Source organism: Muntiacus reevesi, chromosome X (assembly GCF_963930625.1).
Source record: "Muntiacus reevesi chromosome X, mMunRee1.1, whole genome shotgun sequence".
In the NCBI taxonomy this organism is placed as follows: Eukaryota; Metazoa; Chordata; class Mammalia; order Artiodactyla; family Cervidae; genus Muntiacus; species Muntiacus reevesi.
Genome location: NC_089271.1, coordinates 42,161,964 through 42,179,525, shown reverse-complemented (window position 1 = coordinate 42,179,525; position 17,562 = coordinate 42,161,964). Strand labels below are relative to the sequence as shown.

Here is a 17,562-nt window from a genome sequence, read left to right as displayed (position 1 = left end):
AAACAGGGAAATGTCATAAATTTGATTTTGCTTTAAAAGATATTCTATACTATGTAAATAGAAACTTTAGAGATGTTAGAGTGGAAGCAGTTGCAAGGCTATTGCAACAAAGGAGAGATTCTGTCCTCTTAGATCAAGGTAGTTGTAGTAGTAGTATGGGTGCTAAGAAATGGTTGAATTCAGGTCAAGTTGACTTACTGATGTATTGATTGGAGGGTGGAGTGGCCAGGGAAAAAAGAATCAAAGACAAATTCTGGATTTTGGCCTGAACAACTGGTTGAAAAGTGGTACCATTACTGAGATGGAAAAGCATGCACAAGAACTGATTTGGGGGAGGGGACTCACTCAACACCTCTGTTTGGAATAGGTTCAGTTTGAGATGACTTTTTAAATAGCTGAAGGCATAATTAAGGATCACCCAGAAATGATTTTTTTAAAAGGAGGTCCAAGAAACCTAGTCCCAGGGTTCTCCAACATTTAGAAGCTGGAAAGGGGAGAAAATCCATCCAGCAAAGGAGTCTGAGAAGGATCAGAGTTAGAGAGGAAGACTCTCAAGGAAGTGTGCAGCCCAAAAACCAGTGAAGACAGTGGGTCAAGAAGGAAGATAAGAGAGTTCCAGGTGGCCTAGTGGTTAGGATTCCAGCCTTTCACTGCCATGGTCTGGGTTTGATCCCCAGTCAGGGAAGTAAGATCCTGAAAGCTGCATGGTGTAGACTAAAAAATAAAGAAATCAATGAAGATCCTACAGATATTTAAAGAGAGAGGGAGAATAAAAAGGAGGACAAGACCAGAAGCTGCTAAGAGGACAAATAATTTGAGGACCAAGACTGGACTGTGGGGTTTGCACTGTGAAAATCACTGGCATCCTTGACAAGAGTAGTCTAGGTGGAACAGTAAGGAAGAAAGTCTGGTTGCAGTGAAATGGGGAAACAGAGGCAATGGCTGAAGATAACTCTTTGTAGTATTATGAAGAGATACAGAGGGAAGGGATTTTAGCTAAAGGAGATATAGGGCCACAGTTAGGGTTTTTGAAGATGGGAGATACCAGAGCAAGTTTGTGTGCTGATGACAATGATCCAAGAGAGAGGGAGAAATTGATGTTCAGGAGAGAAAGTGTATGATTAGAGGATCAAAGCCCTAGGGGGAATAGGATCCAAAGAGTGTTGCAAAGGTTGACTTTTTTCCTTAAAGAAGCCACTTCAAATGAGTTGTAGGAGGTAAAGCAGCACATATAGACACAGGTGAAGGTATATAGCTGGATTTATTATGAAAAGATGAAAGAGTTATTTTCTCAATAAAAAATGAAGCAGAGTCATTAGTTGAAGAGGGCTGGCATCAGGGGGTTAGTGTCATGGAAGTTTAAGAGGAAAAGGTATGAAATAGCCATTTTGGACAGTGGGATGTGTGAAGAGATCTGTCAAATAGGCTTCTCCAGTGGCTCAGCAGTAAAGAATCTGCCTGCCAATGCAGGAGATGCAGAGGAAGTGGGTTCGATCCCTGGGTCAGGAAGATTCCCCCAGAGAAGGAAATGGCAACCCATTCCAGTATTCTTGCCTGGAGAATCCCATGGACAGAGGAGTCTGGTGGGCTACAGTCTATGGGGTCACAAAGAGTCAAACATGACTGAGCGATGAAACAGCAATCTGTCAAATATGATGGTCTTAATTTTAGAAAAGAGATTGCAATATTCATTCCAAGGATGGCTAATCAAAAGATGTTACTTAGATTGCTCCAAGTCCATGATAAAAATGTTACCAACAGAGAAAAAAATTGCTTTACCTCTTCTCTGCTATGGTCAGTGGACATTCATACAGTCTATGATACAGTTTATCCATTTGTTTTATATAGGTTAAAAATAAGGTGGCTTAAGATCCAGTCATATTTTTTGTTCAATCAACTCTGCCTGCAAGGGACATTCCTGTTTTACAGACTGGAATTAGAAGGAGTTCGAAAGTTGCTTGCCCAAGATTTCACAGGGCCTAAGGGGCAGAGTGGGATCGGAACCTCATTCTTCCAATTTCAAGGCCAAATACTCCCGAAGACGCTGGATTCGTTCATCCATCGGTTATTTTCTGAACACAATGCAACAGGCAATGTGCTGAGAGCCTTATATATTTGGCCTCAATTTCTTTTTACAACTACTTGACGAGGTAGGAAGTAAATAATGGGGTGATAGATGATGAGATGGTTGGATGGTATCACTGACTCAATTGAACATGAGTTTGAGCAAGATCCGGGAAAGAAGGACCTGGTGTGCTGCAGTCCATGGGGTCACAAAGAGTCAGATACAACTGAGCGACTAAACAACAACAAATACTTCCACTCCTTTACAGATCAGGGACTTGAGGTTTAAAGAAGGAGGATACATTTATTTAATCATCTAACCCTGGTAGACTGTGAATATGAGAGGGGCTGAAATTTTTAGGAAGAACATTTCCTTTTTGAAGTGATACAAAGGCAATTTCACACAAGGAATTAATGAAGAGAATTAGACTAGTAAAGGTTGGGGCCCACTGCTCATTAACCACTGCTTAATGCAGAGTTCCAAAGAATAGCAAGTAGAGATAAGAAAGCCTTCTTCAGTGATCAATGCAAAGAAATATAGGAAAGCAACAGAGTGGGAAAGACTAGAGATCTCTTCAAGAAAATTAGAGATACCAAGGGAACATTTCATGCAAAGATGGGTTCAATAAAGGACAGAAATGGTATGGACCTAACAGAAGCAGAAGATATTAAGAAGAGGGGGCAAGAATACACAGAAGAACTGTACAAAAAAGATCTTCATGATCCAGATAATCACAATGGTGTGATCACTCACCTAGAGCCAGACATCCTGGAATGTGAAGTCAAGTGGGCCTTAGAAAGCATCACTACGAACAAAGTTAGAGGAGGTAATGGAATTCAAGTTGAGCTATTTCAAATCCTAAAGAATGATGCTGTGAAAGTGCTGCACACAATATGCCAGCAAATTTGGAAAACTCAGCAGTGCCCACAAGACTTTTCCAGGTCAGTTTTCATTCCAATCCCCAAAGAAAGGCAATCCCAAAGAATGCTCAAACTACCGCACAATTGCACTCATCTCACACACTAGTAAAGTAATGCTCAAAATTCTCCAAGCCAGGCTTCAGCAATACGTGAACCGTGAACTTCCAGATGTTCAAGCTGGTTTTAGAAAAGGCAGAGAAACCAGAGATCAAATTGCCAACATTCGCTGGATCATCAAAAAAGCAAGAGAGTTGCAGAAAAACATATATTTCTGTTTTATTGACTATGCCAAAGCCTTTGACTGTGTGGATCACAATAAACTGTGGAAAATTCTGAAAGAGATGGGCATACCAGACCATCTGACCTGCCTCTTGAGAAACCTGTATGCAGGTCAGGAAGCAACAGTTAGAACTGGACGTGGACCAACAGACTTGTTCCAAATAGGAAAAGGAGTATGTCAAGGCTGTATATTGTCACCCTGCTTATTTAACTTATATGCAGAGTACATCATGAGAAAAGCTGGGCTAGATAAAGCACAAGCTGGAATCAAGATTGCCGGGAGAAATATCAATAATCTCAGATATGTAGATGACACCACCCTTATGGCAGAAAGTGAAGAGGAACTAAAAAGCCTCTTGATGAAAGTGAAAGAGGAGAGTGAAAAAATTGGCTTAAAGCTCAACATTCAGAAAAGTAAGATCATGGCATCTGGTCCCATCACTTCATGGGAAATAGATGGGGAAACAGTGGAAACAGTGTCAGACTTTATTTTTTGGGGCTCCAAAATCACTGCAGATGGTGACTGCAGCCATGAAATTAAAAGACATTTACTCCTTGGAAGGAAAGTTATGACCAACCTAGATAGCATATTAAAAAGCAGAGACATTACTTTGCCAACAAAAGTCTATCTAGTCAAGGCTATGGTTTTTCCAGTGGTCATGTATGGATGTGAGAGTTGGACTGTGAAGAAAGCCAAGTGCCGAGAATTGATGCTTTTGAACTGTGTTGTTGGAGAAGACTCTTGATAGTCCCTTGGACTGCAAGGAGATTCAACTAGTCCATCCTAAGGCAGATCAGTCCTGAGTGTTCATTGGAAGGACTGATGCTGCAGTTGAAACTCCAATACTTTGGCCACCTCATGGGAAGTGTTGCCTCACTGGAAAAGACCCTGATGCTGGGAGGGATTGAGGGCAGGAGGAGAAGGGGACGACAGAGGATGAGATGGCTGGATGGCATCACCGACTCAATGGACATGTGTTTGAGTAAATTCCGGGAGTTTGTGATGGACAGGGAGGCCTGGTGTGCTGCAATTCATGGGGTGGCAAAGAGTTGGACAGGACTGAGGGACTGAACTGAACTGAACTGAACTGAATGGTTACAATTAAGACCACTGTATTTGAATACAATGTATTTAGAATACTAGATATTCTGGCTAAAAGCACCCAAATTTGTTTCTGATTTGGGATAACTGAGTAGATGTCCTAAGGTGAATAAGGAAACTAGATCCCAGCTACAGATACCCCTGAAATAATTGGCCCAGACAGCAGTAGCTATTGTTTACCTGTACATTTTGGCACTAATATTCATTTTTGTATGGCAGGCCCTCTTTTGATATTAACCTGACAATTGAGTCCAGGGCCTCTCACTGAGATTTAGAGATTTTTTTTTTTTTTACTTTTTTTTGAGATATAATCTTCCTTAGAAAGAATTGAACCTAATGAACACGTAAGTAATTTCATCCGAGTTCCATTTGAGGCCTTGTCTTCACAGACATTGCCAGCTCATTTTGGCTTTCTGAAAGCCTTTTTATCAAACCGCAGGCTGAGTTTTGAACAGACATGGAGTGCTTTCAACCTATCTCTGAACTGTTGATATGAAATAACAGGAACATCCTCTTTCCAAAAATAACTTGATTGAGAAGTTTAGAATTATAGGACCCTCAAAATAGTCTTGAGGATTTAGATGCGAATTCTGCCTCAGCCCCAAATGGTCTCCTCATTCTTATTGTAGGTGATCTTAAAGGGGGTAACATATTCATTGTTATAAAAACCTCAACTCTGGGCTCCTAACCCATCTTGGGGTGGGAGGCTGGTTAGGACAAATTGTCTAGAGTCTGAGCCAAATTTGGGGAGGGGGGATGAAACTAAGTGAAATCTTCCCAGTATAACAAAGGCCTGGAAACACTCAATAGTGTGGGATATGGAAAGAATCATGGGGAGGGGGGTGGGTGGGGTAGGATTTCAATATTGCTGGAGTATAAGGTCCAGGTGGGGAGCTGAAAGATACGGATAGAAAAGTTGGCAGGGACGAAGTCATGCTGGATCTTTAGGGCATTAAGGGTAAGATGGGAGAAGGGACCAGGAAAATTAAAAGATGAATTCCAGGTTTCATTCCATGGGCTCTTGGGCAAATGACTGGGCCCACATTATGAGTCAGAAAAAAAAAACCTGGGAAAATGGATAGGAGTTGATCATTCACCAGTTTCAAGTTTGTCAGTCATCCTTACATTGTAAATATGCTGAAAACTAGGGATTTCCTTACTGGTTTGATGAACAGCCCTGCTTTGTATTTGGAAGGACTGCCATCTTTGAAGCCATGTGAGAAGCTAATGCATCAGTAAAACCCAAGAAAATGGTGTCCTTTGCTGAAGCCATGTCACTGTTAATGAGTTGAGGCCCAGATAGTAGTTTATAGTAGAGGTTCTAAACTGGTAGCCCATGGGCCTTCCTACTGTAGTACATGTCTTGAAAGAGAAAGAAAGAGGGAAACTTCTAGTTTCATTCTTGGTAGGACACTTTTTCCTTCTCGTTTCACTATTTTCCACTTGGTGAAACTAAATATACTTTTCAGCCTCTCCAGGAAGCTCCCTTTCCAAATACATTACAGTCATCTTCTTCCCACTGCTCTGGTGCCTGTCTTGTTGGGCGTTGTTCTCATCTAGAAGCAAATCATGCTTGAGAATCAACTCCTTGACTACGTGCAGCTTAAGAACAATGGTGTGGTTGAGAATGCTTGACATGTAGGGGGGAAGAGAGGAGGACTCTTTCTGAGAGGGATTTCTGTGACCAATCTACCACCAGTTGTAGCCACATTGACCAAATGGACCAGTTACTTTAGGATAGTATTCCCCAAAATATATAAGAAGACATTTCTGCCTTTGAGAAAGTCACTTTCATCCCCAGTCACCCAATAGGTTATAGAGACTAAGAAATGATGTAAATAGTACATATAGCACCTGGGGCTTCCCAGGTAGCTCAGTAGATAAAGAATTCGCCTGCAATGCAGGAGATGCAGGAGACATGGGTTTGACCCCTGGGTGGGGAAGATCCCCTGAAGAAGGACATGGTAACCCTCTCCAGTATTCTTGCCTAGAGAGTTCCATGGACAGAGGAGCCTGGCGGGCTACAGTCCATAAGGTCGCAAACAGTTGGACACGACTGGAGCGACTGAGCATGCACGCAAGCACGCATATATAGTATCTGCTGATGCAGGTCTGCGTGTTAGTCACTGAATCATGTCCAACTCTTTACAACCCCATGAGCTGTAGCCCGGCAAGCTCCTCTGTCCATGGAATTCTCCAGGCAAGAAGAAGGGAATGGATAGCCATTCCCTTCTCTGGGGGATCTTCCTGACCCTGGGATGGAACCTGAGTCTCCTGAATTGCAGGCAGATTCTTTACTGTCTGGGCCACCAGGGGAGCCCTGATGGAGATATGCAGTATGTTAATTAAAGACTCTGAAAGTCCATCTGGATGGAAACCAGTTTAACTTGTGTGTGTTTGTGCGTGTGTGTTTATTTTACAGCAGCTTGGTAACATATTACTAACAGTCATTGTTGATATAGCAAATGTCAGCAAATATTTGAATGTTTGTACTTAAACAGTGCTTCACTCATCTTTATGTTGGGTGAACCCTAAGTATTTTGCAATTAAAGATAGACATATATATGTGTGTGTGTGTATATATATATATATATATATATATACTAAGAAAATCCACCTATTTCACACTTCAAATAATCATCCTCATAATTTTGACTTTATAGCCAGTTTTAGCAAATAGAGATATAATTGACATGTACCATTCATCATATCAGTTTCAGGTACACCACATAAAGTTTCAATATTTGTATATACTATGAAATGATCACCACAATATGTCTAGCTAACATCCATCACCACATAGGTGATGTGTGTGGATGTGTATGGAGAAGGAAATGTGAACCCACTCCAGTATTCTTGCCTGGAAAATCCCATGGATGGAGGAGCCTGGTGGGCTACAGTTCATGGGGTTGCAAAGAATCAGACACGACTGAGCGACTTCTCTTTCACCACACAGGTACAAATTTTTTTCTTGTGATGAGGACTCTGAAGATCTACTTTCTTAGCAATTTTCATATGTAAGTGTAGTATTATTAATTATAGTCACCATATGATGCATCACATCACAATGACTTAGTTTCTAACTGGAAGTTTGTATCTTTTGACCACTTGATTTAATGGTTTTTTCCCCCAGAATTTTCTTATTGTGAAAATTTTCAAGGAATTATACAGTCAACACTCATATACCTACCAACTAAATTCTGTGGTTAACATTTTTGCTGTATTTGCCTTATTCCGTATTGTCTATCTATCCATCCTGCTCTTTATCCATCAGTCCTTCTTATTTTGTGATGCATTTCGGAGGAAATCACAGCATCAGGACCTTTTACCTCTAATTATCTTAGCATGCCTATCCTCAACCGGCTTTGTTTGAATATGCATTTCCTGGTTCCAGCAGAGCACAAAAATCTCATGTTTTTTATTAACACCTCTGAAGGTCACTCAAATTTCATTTTCCACAGGGCAGGCTTTGGAATAATGCTTTGGGGTTGTGAAGACACCATCTATATCATGAAATCTTAGATTATTTAAAATTGTTGTCTTGTCTCATGTAGTCTAATCACAGAATGGAAAGGGGGTTAATCTAATCATTTTATTCTATAGATGGGGAAAATGAGGGCCAGACAGGTGAGGACTCATGTCCAAGGTCATACAGCTTATTAAGCCTGTTAGACATGGAGCTTTTCTACAGAATGCCTTGTCCTTGAACGAGGCTCTGTTTTCCCTTCACTCTAGTCCTTGCACACCACTGACTGCCTTGGTCTCTAGCTCACAAGAGTATTTCTGGGGCGAAGTAAAACTCCTGGGCCAGGCTCCAAACTAGACTCCCAAGGGACTGCCTTGTAACTTCATTTCTTCCAGTTACTTGTTAATCTCATCCAGATTTCTTTTCCTTAACAATGCCCACATTTTATTCTGTTCTGGAATTCCAAGTTGATCATCTCAGTTTTGGTGAATGGAGCTGTTTAAATGAGAAGTGTTTAAAGTATTCTACAGACTTCTGACCCTTTTCTGGGCATTTGTAACACCCAGCTCTTTCAGAGACTAGGGTGTAGAGAGTGGGTGAGCTGAAGTGGGAATGATATCTCTGCGATTTTATATTCCACCTTAAGGATGCTCGTGATTCTAAAACCATGTTGGTAAAAAAAATTGTTTTAATCATGCAGGTAATCCATAGGAGGGCTGCTGTCATGGCAATGAGATATTTCACCCTTAAATCATAGTCAAGGAAATTATGGTGGAATCATATGATGGTTTTTGATACTTCAAAAACAGTATTGCTAAAGGAGTATGTTTATTTATTTATATATATTCCATTGAATTTCCAAAAGGATTCAAGGCAGGTGAATTAAATGATTATACTTTTATGTGCCAATTTTAAAAATGAAGACTATACCACACATATTTGGGAAAGACCAAGCTGGAATTTCTGGGTTTGCCTCCTTTTTTCTTGGGAGATCATATTGAGGTAAGACAAGAACAAATTTTGTCCACCACAATTGTAGAACACAAAAGATAACCCCACTCCTTTCATATAACAAAGAAAGACAAGAGCTTGGCTATGAGACAAGACTCATGATAATGGCTGACATTTTAGGAAAATGCAATAATTTACATATAAAGCATGATAAAATGATTTGTATGGTTTTAGACATATTCTGAAAGGCCTTGAAAGGCAGTCTCATTATAGTATTTCAGAAGCAGCACATCTGGAGAAAGGTTTCTATGGCAACTCATGAAAGTTTGATTTTTCTTTTTCTCTCCTTTTCAAGAGCATAAATCATCCTACGGCCTAAGGCTTCAGTAAAGGTCTCCTGTGTTTTAGCAGCTATTGCCATTTGTTTTGGGGGTTGTATATTTTGACTGTCTAAGAGAAAACAGAGCAAAGGGCTTCCAAGAAGGTTTGGAGTCTTACATTTTTCGTATTTGGGAGCAAGATGTGAATAATCTTATTCTAGACTTTGCTTCTCCATGATCAAAAGGACAGTGCACATTGGTACGTTTGGTTCATATCGTGTGTTATTTCAGTTTTCAAGAAAGTTGTGGGACTTCCTTGGTGGTCCAGTGGTGAAGACTCGGCATTCCCAATGCAAGGGCATGGGTTCAATCCTCAGTCAGGGATCTAAGATTCCACGTGCCATGTGGCACTGCTCAAAAAAAAGAAAGAAAGTTGTGATCAGTGTGTTCTCAGGAAAGAGGAGTCAGTCTGGACTTAAGAAGGAGGAACTGTTTGGTCAAAGCATCTCCTAATCAGTAGTTTAGTGGAGGTGTCTTACTGTCTTCACGTCTGCCTGTAAATGACATGGTCCTGGGGTTTTGCACACTGATATGCTTAAGGTGGTTTTTTATCAATATCTCCTTTCCAAGAAAGTCAATAAAGAAATATTCTATTTTTTTTGAGATTTCTTTTTTTTCTTTTTTTTTTTTATTGTAGTGATTTTTGTCATACATTGACATGAATCAGCCATGGATTTACATGTATTCCCCATCCCGATCCCCCCTCCCAACACTTTGAGCAATTTTTTAAACAACTTTGGCCTTTGTATGTTATAGGAAGTCACGTGACTAATGAAAAACACCCAGGACACAGAAACAGAGCTAAACTTTAGACCGAGCTCTGCCATCGCTAATTGTGTCACACTGAGCAAGCCCTTGAGAATCTATGAGCCTCCATTTTCTAATCTGAAAATTAGGATAAACAATGCGAGCCTCAAAGGCTTATTGTTAAGAACTGAATGTGTGTGAGAATTGGAAACTATAGTGCTGTACCAATGTAAGGTGGTTATTATAACTGATTGGCTGGCTTTCTTTCCAGCTCTTTTTCTTTGGTAAAGCCCCTTTACCATTTCTGGTGTGACAAGAAATCAGTTTCAATGTGCATAAATATTTTAGCTTTCTTATACTATATTAAATATGGTTATATAGACACCACTCTGCAGCCAGTTATTTATTTCTTGGCTAAGTAATTAAATATCAGCTTTGCTGAAGGCTATTAAATGAATCCAGGTAAGTGCCAACTGTGTACTCACATTGAGGACACAAAGACTAGGTAATTAAATTCTTATCATTCAGGAAATAAGTTCTCTGAGTTTTGAGGCCACAGCATGAGCTATTCAGACTGATGCAGAGAAACAGGGGGAATGCAATCCAGCTCACACACTGCTAGCCAAGCATCAATGTGAGCTGTATTCACCTGAAGAAGGGATGCTTTTTTGAAACTTACCTGCCACGAGTGTAATTTCTTCTTTCTTCCTGTAATTTACACAAAGGCATGGAATGTGCTAGCAGTGGTCCTGGTATTTATGTGGTTCGTGATGTTCTACAGAAGGCTTTCAGTGTTTCATTGTTTAGTGTGAGGAAGACTGCTTTCCATGTTTGTTTTCTGGAGTTACACTGCCTAGATTTGAATACTGGCCCTGCTGGTCGCCAGCTGTGTGACCTTGGGTACGTTACTTGACTTCTCTGTGCTTTGTTTTTTACATCTGCCAAAGTCATAGCATTGTTAGGAGAATAACTAAATTCTTATATGTAAAACATTTGAAATTGAAACTGGCCTGTAGTCAGTGCTCAAAATATTTCCGTCTTTTGGGAACTAAACCACTAAACTATTCATTAAGAAATGCTTTGACCAAACAGTTCCTTCTCCCTAAGTCCAGACTGACTCCTCTTTCCTGAGAACACACTGATCACAAGTTTCTTTCTTCTTCTTATTTTCCTTTTTTTTTTTGGCAGCACTGCAAGGCATGTGGGATCTTAGTTCCCTGACCAAGGACTGAACCCGTGTTTACCTGCTTCTCTACTCTGTGTTGAAGAGTTCAGCAACTAACGTCTGAATTGTACCTATAAATGCCACTTTCCTTTAATGAATTTAGTCTCACATTGGTGATATTTTTTTCTTCTTACCCCAGCCTCTTTTGTGTGTGTATGTGTTAAATAACTGAAAAGGCATTCTTTGTAGAGACATCAAAGAATTCCAGTTCTTTGATTAGAAGGTCACTTGGTTGTTTCTAGAATTTTCTCATAAAACTGTTGCTTTGTCAGAAGTGACAGAGGTGATGAGAGCTATTTGCATGTTTTTGGCTTTTTTCTTTCCTAAGAGCATGCTTATAAGTTTTACTAGGGTTATAAGTTTAGAGATGCTTTGTGGTACTGTGATTTTTTTTCTCTCAGTTTTGGTCAACACGGTACTTTTTTGATAATTTTAAACTGAGAAAAAGTCTTTTGTAACACGGAAGTACTGATATTTGATAATGTTTTCAGAACAATTAGCCTTGCATTTCAAAATGCTGAAAAATTCTGTTAAATATAGTTTTTGATAGGAAGGACATGAGACAGACTGACAAAGTGAAGAGTGAGGCAGATGGTGATTTTGATTTTTATCTTCCTTCCAAATCCCAACTCCTTCACTGTTCTTAAGACTCTTAGAAGCCTTTTTGTTACTTGCACTGTGTACTTTTCAGTCTCCTACAGTCTCTAACTCTTAAGCCCCTTTCCATGGCACAAAACAGGAAGCATAGAATGTTAATAATGCTGCAAACCACTGATTTCTAGGTACTTACAATAATTTGGGTGTCTAATACAGATTGAAATATCCAAATAATTGAGATAGTCATCACTTTGAGGAAACATTTTCCAAGTGAACTACGTGGAAAGGGAGATGCAATATTTTGATCATTTCATGGCATTACGCTTTTGTCTACCATTTAGTCAGCTATGCCATACTATGTTTATTCTTCCAAAGGAGACTCCCTGAGCCAAAATACCATAGATCCTGCATCATTTAGAACTAACAAGTGAGATGATCTTATCAGGGATCTGTCTAGGACACATAGGCGCTACTTCTGAACGTGCCAAATAATCATTTGTTTTGTGAAATTTTCATTGATCCTGCATATTAAACTCAAATTCTTTTTAGCTTTTTAAAAGTAGGCAATGATTATATACTTGTTTCTAAACTGGTTGCCTAAACAGTCTGCCACAATGTGGGAGATCTGGGTTCGATCCCTGGAGAAGGAAATGGCAACCCACTCTAGTACGCTTGCCTGGAAAATGCCATGGATGGAGGAGCCTGGCAGGCTGCATGCAGTCCATGGGGTCACAAAGAGTCAGATACAACTGAGAGACTTTATTTTCACTTTCACTTTCAAACTGCAAAAATTAAATATCTGTTTAAAAGAAAAACCAATATTTTAAGATTCTTCTGTTTAGATGGGCAGCAGAATGTTTTTAAGACATTGCATCAATCTGTGTATAGAGTTACTGCATTTTTAACTTTTGCTTTTTGGTCCAAGGGTGGTGGCTAAGAATTCCAGTTTGGGGCTGAACCCTCACCATTTACTAATTGTATAGTCTATGGCAAGTCAGTGAATGTCTCTTAGCCTCCATTTTTTTTTTTTTTTTTAAAATGAGGATAATAATACCTGTCAGTACTGTGGTGAAAATCAAATGGGTTTTCTATGTGAAACACTGCTTCTTCACACAGAGCAAAGCAATGCTCAATGCTTTATGATGGCGTTTGCTATTATCATGGATATTTTCTTTCTCCTTTTTTTAGCTGTTACTGCATTGCGTCAGGAAATGATTGCCTAAGGGTTTCAACAGCACTGATGACTTTGTTTAGTGTTTCTACTTTATATTATTTTTCACAATAGTATTACATTTTAAAATTCTCAGATTTCCAAGAGAACACACCATCTCTCCTATTTTTGTTTTATGGCAAAATGTGTTAAAAGTTGCAAATTACTGACATAAACATGAACTCTTGGGAAACAACCTTGTTGTCAGCCCTGGGGGCTCTGGGTCCTTAGTTGTTTGCTTATCTTTTGATTAATCAAACCATTAATCCTTTTGCCAGTCATCAGTGAGGAATCCTTTGAAAGCTCAGTTGCTCAGTTGTGTAACACTGAACAACACCATGGACTATGGACTGTGGCCCACCAGTCTCCTCTGTCCATGGGATTTCCCAGGCAAGAATATTGGAGTGGGTTGCCATTTCCTCCTTCAGGGGATCTTCCTGACCCAGGGATCGAGCCCGCATCTCCTTGTCTCCTATATTAGCAGGCGAATTCTTTAGCACTGAGCCACTGGGGAAGCCCCTTCCTTGAGAGCTACATGTAGACAATCTTTTTAAATTTTCTTTATTAAAAAAATTTTTACTGAAGTATATAACTGGTTTACAACGTTTGGATTAATTTCTGCTGTATAGCAGTGATTATGTTATAACAGTGATTATGTATAACAGTGATTCTGTTATATCTATCTATCTATATATACATACATACATTCTTTTTTAAGTGTTTTTTCCATTGTGGTTTATCAGAAGATATTGATATAGTCCTCTGTGCTGTACAGTAAGACCATGTTGTTTATGCATCTTGACAATCTTACTAACCTCTGGACCAGACTTCAACTCCTCAGTTTCTTCGGTACCTTAAAACTCCCTCTTCCTAAAATGCAGAGGATGAGATGGTTGGATGGCATCACCGACTCAATGGACATGAGTTTGAGCAAACTCCAGGGGATAGTGAAGGACAGGGAAGCCTGGCGTGCTGCAGTCCATGGGGTTGCAAAGAGTCAGACACAACTTAGCGACTGAACAGAAACAAACTGCAGGGACTTTCTTAAGCCATTGTTATTTGGGTCAATTATTTTTCAAATCAGTCTTTGTCGGTTGATGTCCAACAAGCATTTTGAATACCACCCCGCATGAGCATGAGTGAGACAAATTGTGAGGTATTTCCCACAACATATTTTTGTATTGCTCTATTTAAAGATACTTTTGTAATTTCTATTTATGCTTTTCTAAGGCACATGAACCTAGAGAACTCTAGTCAATGATTTGATAAGACCCTGGCTTGTTCTAGTAAATGTTTCTGTATAGCATCAGGTACTTACTTAGTAACGTCTTTTGTGGACTATAAAATACTAGTGTATTTGAGTGATGTTGTGTTTCATTCTGAGCCCCTTTTTAAGCCTCAACATGCTTAGCAAGTCTATCTGAATTCCATGATAACTGTTGTTACTATGGCTGCATGTTATTTCATATTTCATTTGTTCAACTGATGCTTGATAAGAGAGATGGCATTGATTCGTGGGCAATTTTGACTCAATAGAAAGGTTATCTTTTTTTTTCTTTATGGAGGTAAAATTAGGAAACTGTAGTTAAAAACTCAAGCCTTGTATTTCTAAATTAGGGTTGTGCAATGCTTGTGCACACTGTGTGTGTGTAGGGGGGTGGACTTTGGCACCATCACCCCACCACCTGCTGGATGTTCTGGCCATGGCCCCAAGGACAGTTATCAGAAGGTGGATTAACTCAAATAATGAAATGTCACATAAGCCTCTTTAAAAAAAAAAGATGGGTTTCCTCTTTTAGGACAGCTCACAGAGGGTGAATGGAGCCTCGTCTTTTCATTATGGCTTCCACGGTAGACTCATATCTTATGTTCCACGGATTCTTATCAAACCACAAGATACAAATGTGCTTTCAAAACATGGTGACCCAAACAAAGTGAAAAACACTTTTGAAATGTAATTTCTCCTGAAGCAGAAATTGAGAGATGCGATTTATGAAAAGGATAGCTCTGAGGCCCCATGGAAACCAATGCTCATAGTGGTTATAGAAGCAGACACTGGCGTGAAACTGCCTGGCTTTGTTGCTGGCTCATTATGTGATCTTGGACACCCCTTTGTGCTTCAGTTTCCTCAGCCATAAAATGGGAATATCAATAGTACCTTTTTTTTAAACTGGATTGCTGTGAAAATTCATTGAATTGATACATTAAAACACTCAGAATAACATCTGAAATGTTGTGTGCACTATAGGAATATGAGCTATTTTCGTAGGGATTTTCGCTCAATCGTGTCTGACTCTTTGCGACCCCATGGACTGTAGCCCGCCAGGCTCCTCTGTCCATGGGATTTTCCGGTCAAGAATACTGGAGTGGGTTGCCATTTCCTCTTCCAGGGGATCTTCCCAACCCAGGGATTGAACCTGCATCTCCTGTGTCTCCTGCATTGGCAGATGGATTCTTTACCACTAGTGGGATCTAAAAGTTCCAGAGCTATTATTTTTAAAAGACAAGGTAGAAACTGTTTCATTTCTCTGTAAGGCACGGCATTTTGGCATTTCCTTGATTTTGTTCGATTTCATAAAGCAAATGAGTAAGGTATTTGTAACTGAGTAAATTCAATTCATTGTGGTAAGAACACTAGAGTTATCTTGTCTGAAAAAACTCTTACTAAACTCTGTAAGTCAAAGATGCAGAATTTGAAGATTGTGAGATCAAAAACTACATTCAGGATGTGCTTATACCAAAAATTACATATTTGAACTCTACACTAAGCTTTATACTTTATAAAAACTCACTGAACTCATTGGTTAAAATTTATTCTATATAAATGTATCTCAGTAAACTGTTTTATTCTGTTGAATTCATGATGTTGGAATTGTAGTAAGCATACAGTATTTTTGACTACATTAATAGATGAATAAATGAATGGAGTCATTTTATTCTTCAGTGATGGATCCTACAGGGAATGAGGACAATTAAATGAGTTGCATTTTATGTCTTTGGTTTTGTAACTTTACATCAACTTCCCAAAGTTCAGTTTTAATAGTGAATTTTAGGTCCTTTCACATGCTTTGAAGATTGACTCACCCCTTCACTCCTTCACCTAAATTTATTGGATTTTCAGATTTGCCTTGAGAATGAAGTCAGTTGCTCCATTTGGTCTTGGGTTTGCTGGGGCTTATACATTTCTTTTTTGTGGGGCTTTGTGTTTTCTTTTATGTTGTCAGACACATAATCATGTAATTTAGTCTTTAAAGATAAACATTTTGATATAGTGACCAAAGAAGTTTTTTAAGGTTTGAGACTTTTACTAAAAATGAAACCCTTTTTTATTCTTTCAAGAAATAGCAGTTGGTTTTGCAGACTTGGAATCTGGGTCTCTATTGAGAAACCCTAGACACCTGTAAGTTGGTTAAGTTGAACGTGATGATATGTTATGTGTATGAGCCAACATAGACTTTTCTCATTGGCTGTTAGCACGGGGAGCTTATCTGGAGTTGAGCGTTTGGTTCTGATTTCTTCTTGTATTTTCTACCAGGTATGGCAGCAGCCAAACTTCTGCATGACTCTGGCCTGAATGTGATTGTTCTGGAAGCCCGGGACCGCGTGGGAGGCAGGACTTACACCCTTAGGGTAAGACAATAAGAATGGCCTGGAAAAATGTGACCCTGAAACCGAGTTTCATTTTTTCTTTCTGAAAGTCTTGAACTTCACTTGACTCTTTTCAAGAGAGTGAAAATTACTTCAAAACACTCCACGGCCTCTCAATTTGCTTTCTTTCCATGTCTTTCTTCTGTCCATTTTCTCTTCTTGCCTCATAATATTTGGCACTTTCCCCATATACAATTGCATCAATAATTAGATGTTTGAAATACATTAGTGAGCAAAACAAAGACTCCCTGCCCTTGTGAAACATATATTTCCCCCTTTTTTAAGTGGGGGAGCTATAGTGACTCAGGTGATAAAGAATCCACCTGCCAATGCAAGAGACCCAAGTTCCATCCCTGGGTCGGGAAGATCCTCTGGAGAAGGAAATGGCAACCCACTCCAGTATTCTTGCCTGGAGAATCCCATGGACAGAGGAGCCTGGCAGGCTACAGTCCATGGGATCTCAGGAGTTGAATGCAACTTAGCGACTAAACCATACCATCATACAATAAACAAACAAAAACAGAAAAGAAGGACCTGCTCTGGTGTCCATGACTATTAGGAATCCAGTTATGTTGGGACATGTTCAAACAGGGAGTTTTTTTAGTCACTCTTTTTCAAAAGTTGGTCCTTAGTCATTGCAAAGGAAGCTAATTCAAAACCATATGAAAACCTTTCTACTGAACATAAGAGCAATTTCAAAGGTTTAAATTAGGACTCTAATGCTATTTTTCAAGTGTCTGGTTTAACAAACCACAAAAGAAACTGTCATTTCCTGGATGGACTTAGAGTTTATCATACTAGGTGAAGAAAGTCACACAAAGAAAGGCAATTATCATATGATATCATTTATATGTAGATGCTTTAAAAATGATACAGATGAACGTACAAAACAGAAACTGACTCACATAGAAAACAAACATGGTTACCAAAGTGAATAGAGGGGAAGGGAGTTTGGGATTAAAATTAGGAGTT

General features: G+C 39.4%; 1 protein-coding gene across 1 annotated transcript in view; it reads left to right on the top strand.

The window, feature by feature from the left end:
- MAOB (monoamine oxidase B) overlaps nt 1-17,562 on the top strand; it is a 114,451-nt gene that overhangs the window by 25,943 nt on the left and 70,946 nt on the right. Inside the window, exon 2 of the mRNA XM_065915920.1 lies at nt 16,478-16,572. Coding sequence (XP_065771992.1) covers nt 16,478-16,572 — 95 coding nt within the window. The remainder of the gene's footprint in view (nt 1-16,477; nt 16,573-17,562) is intronic.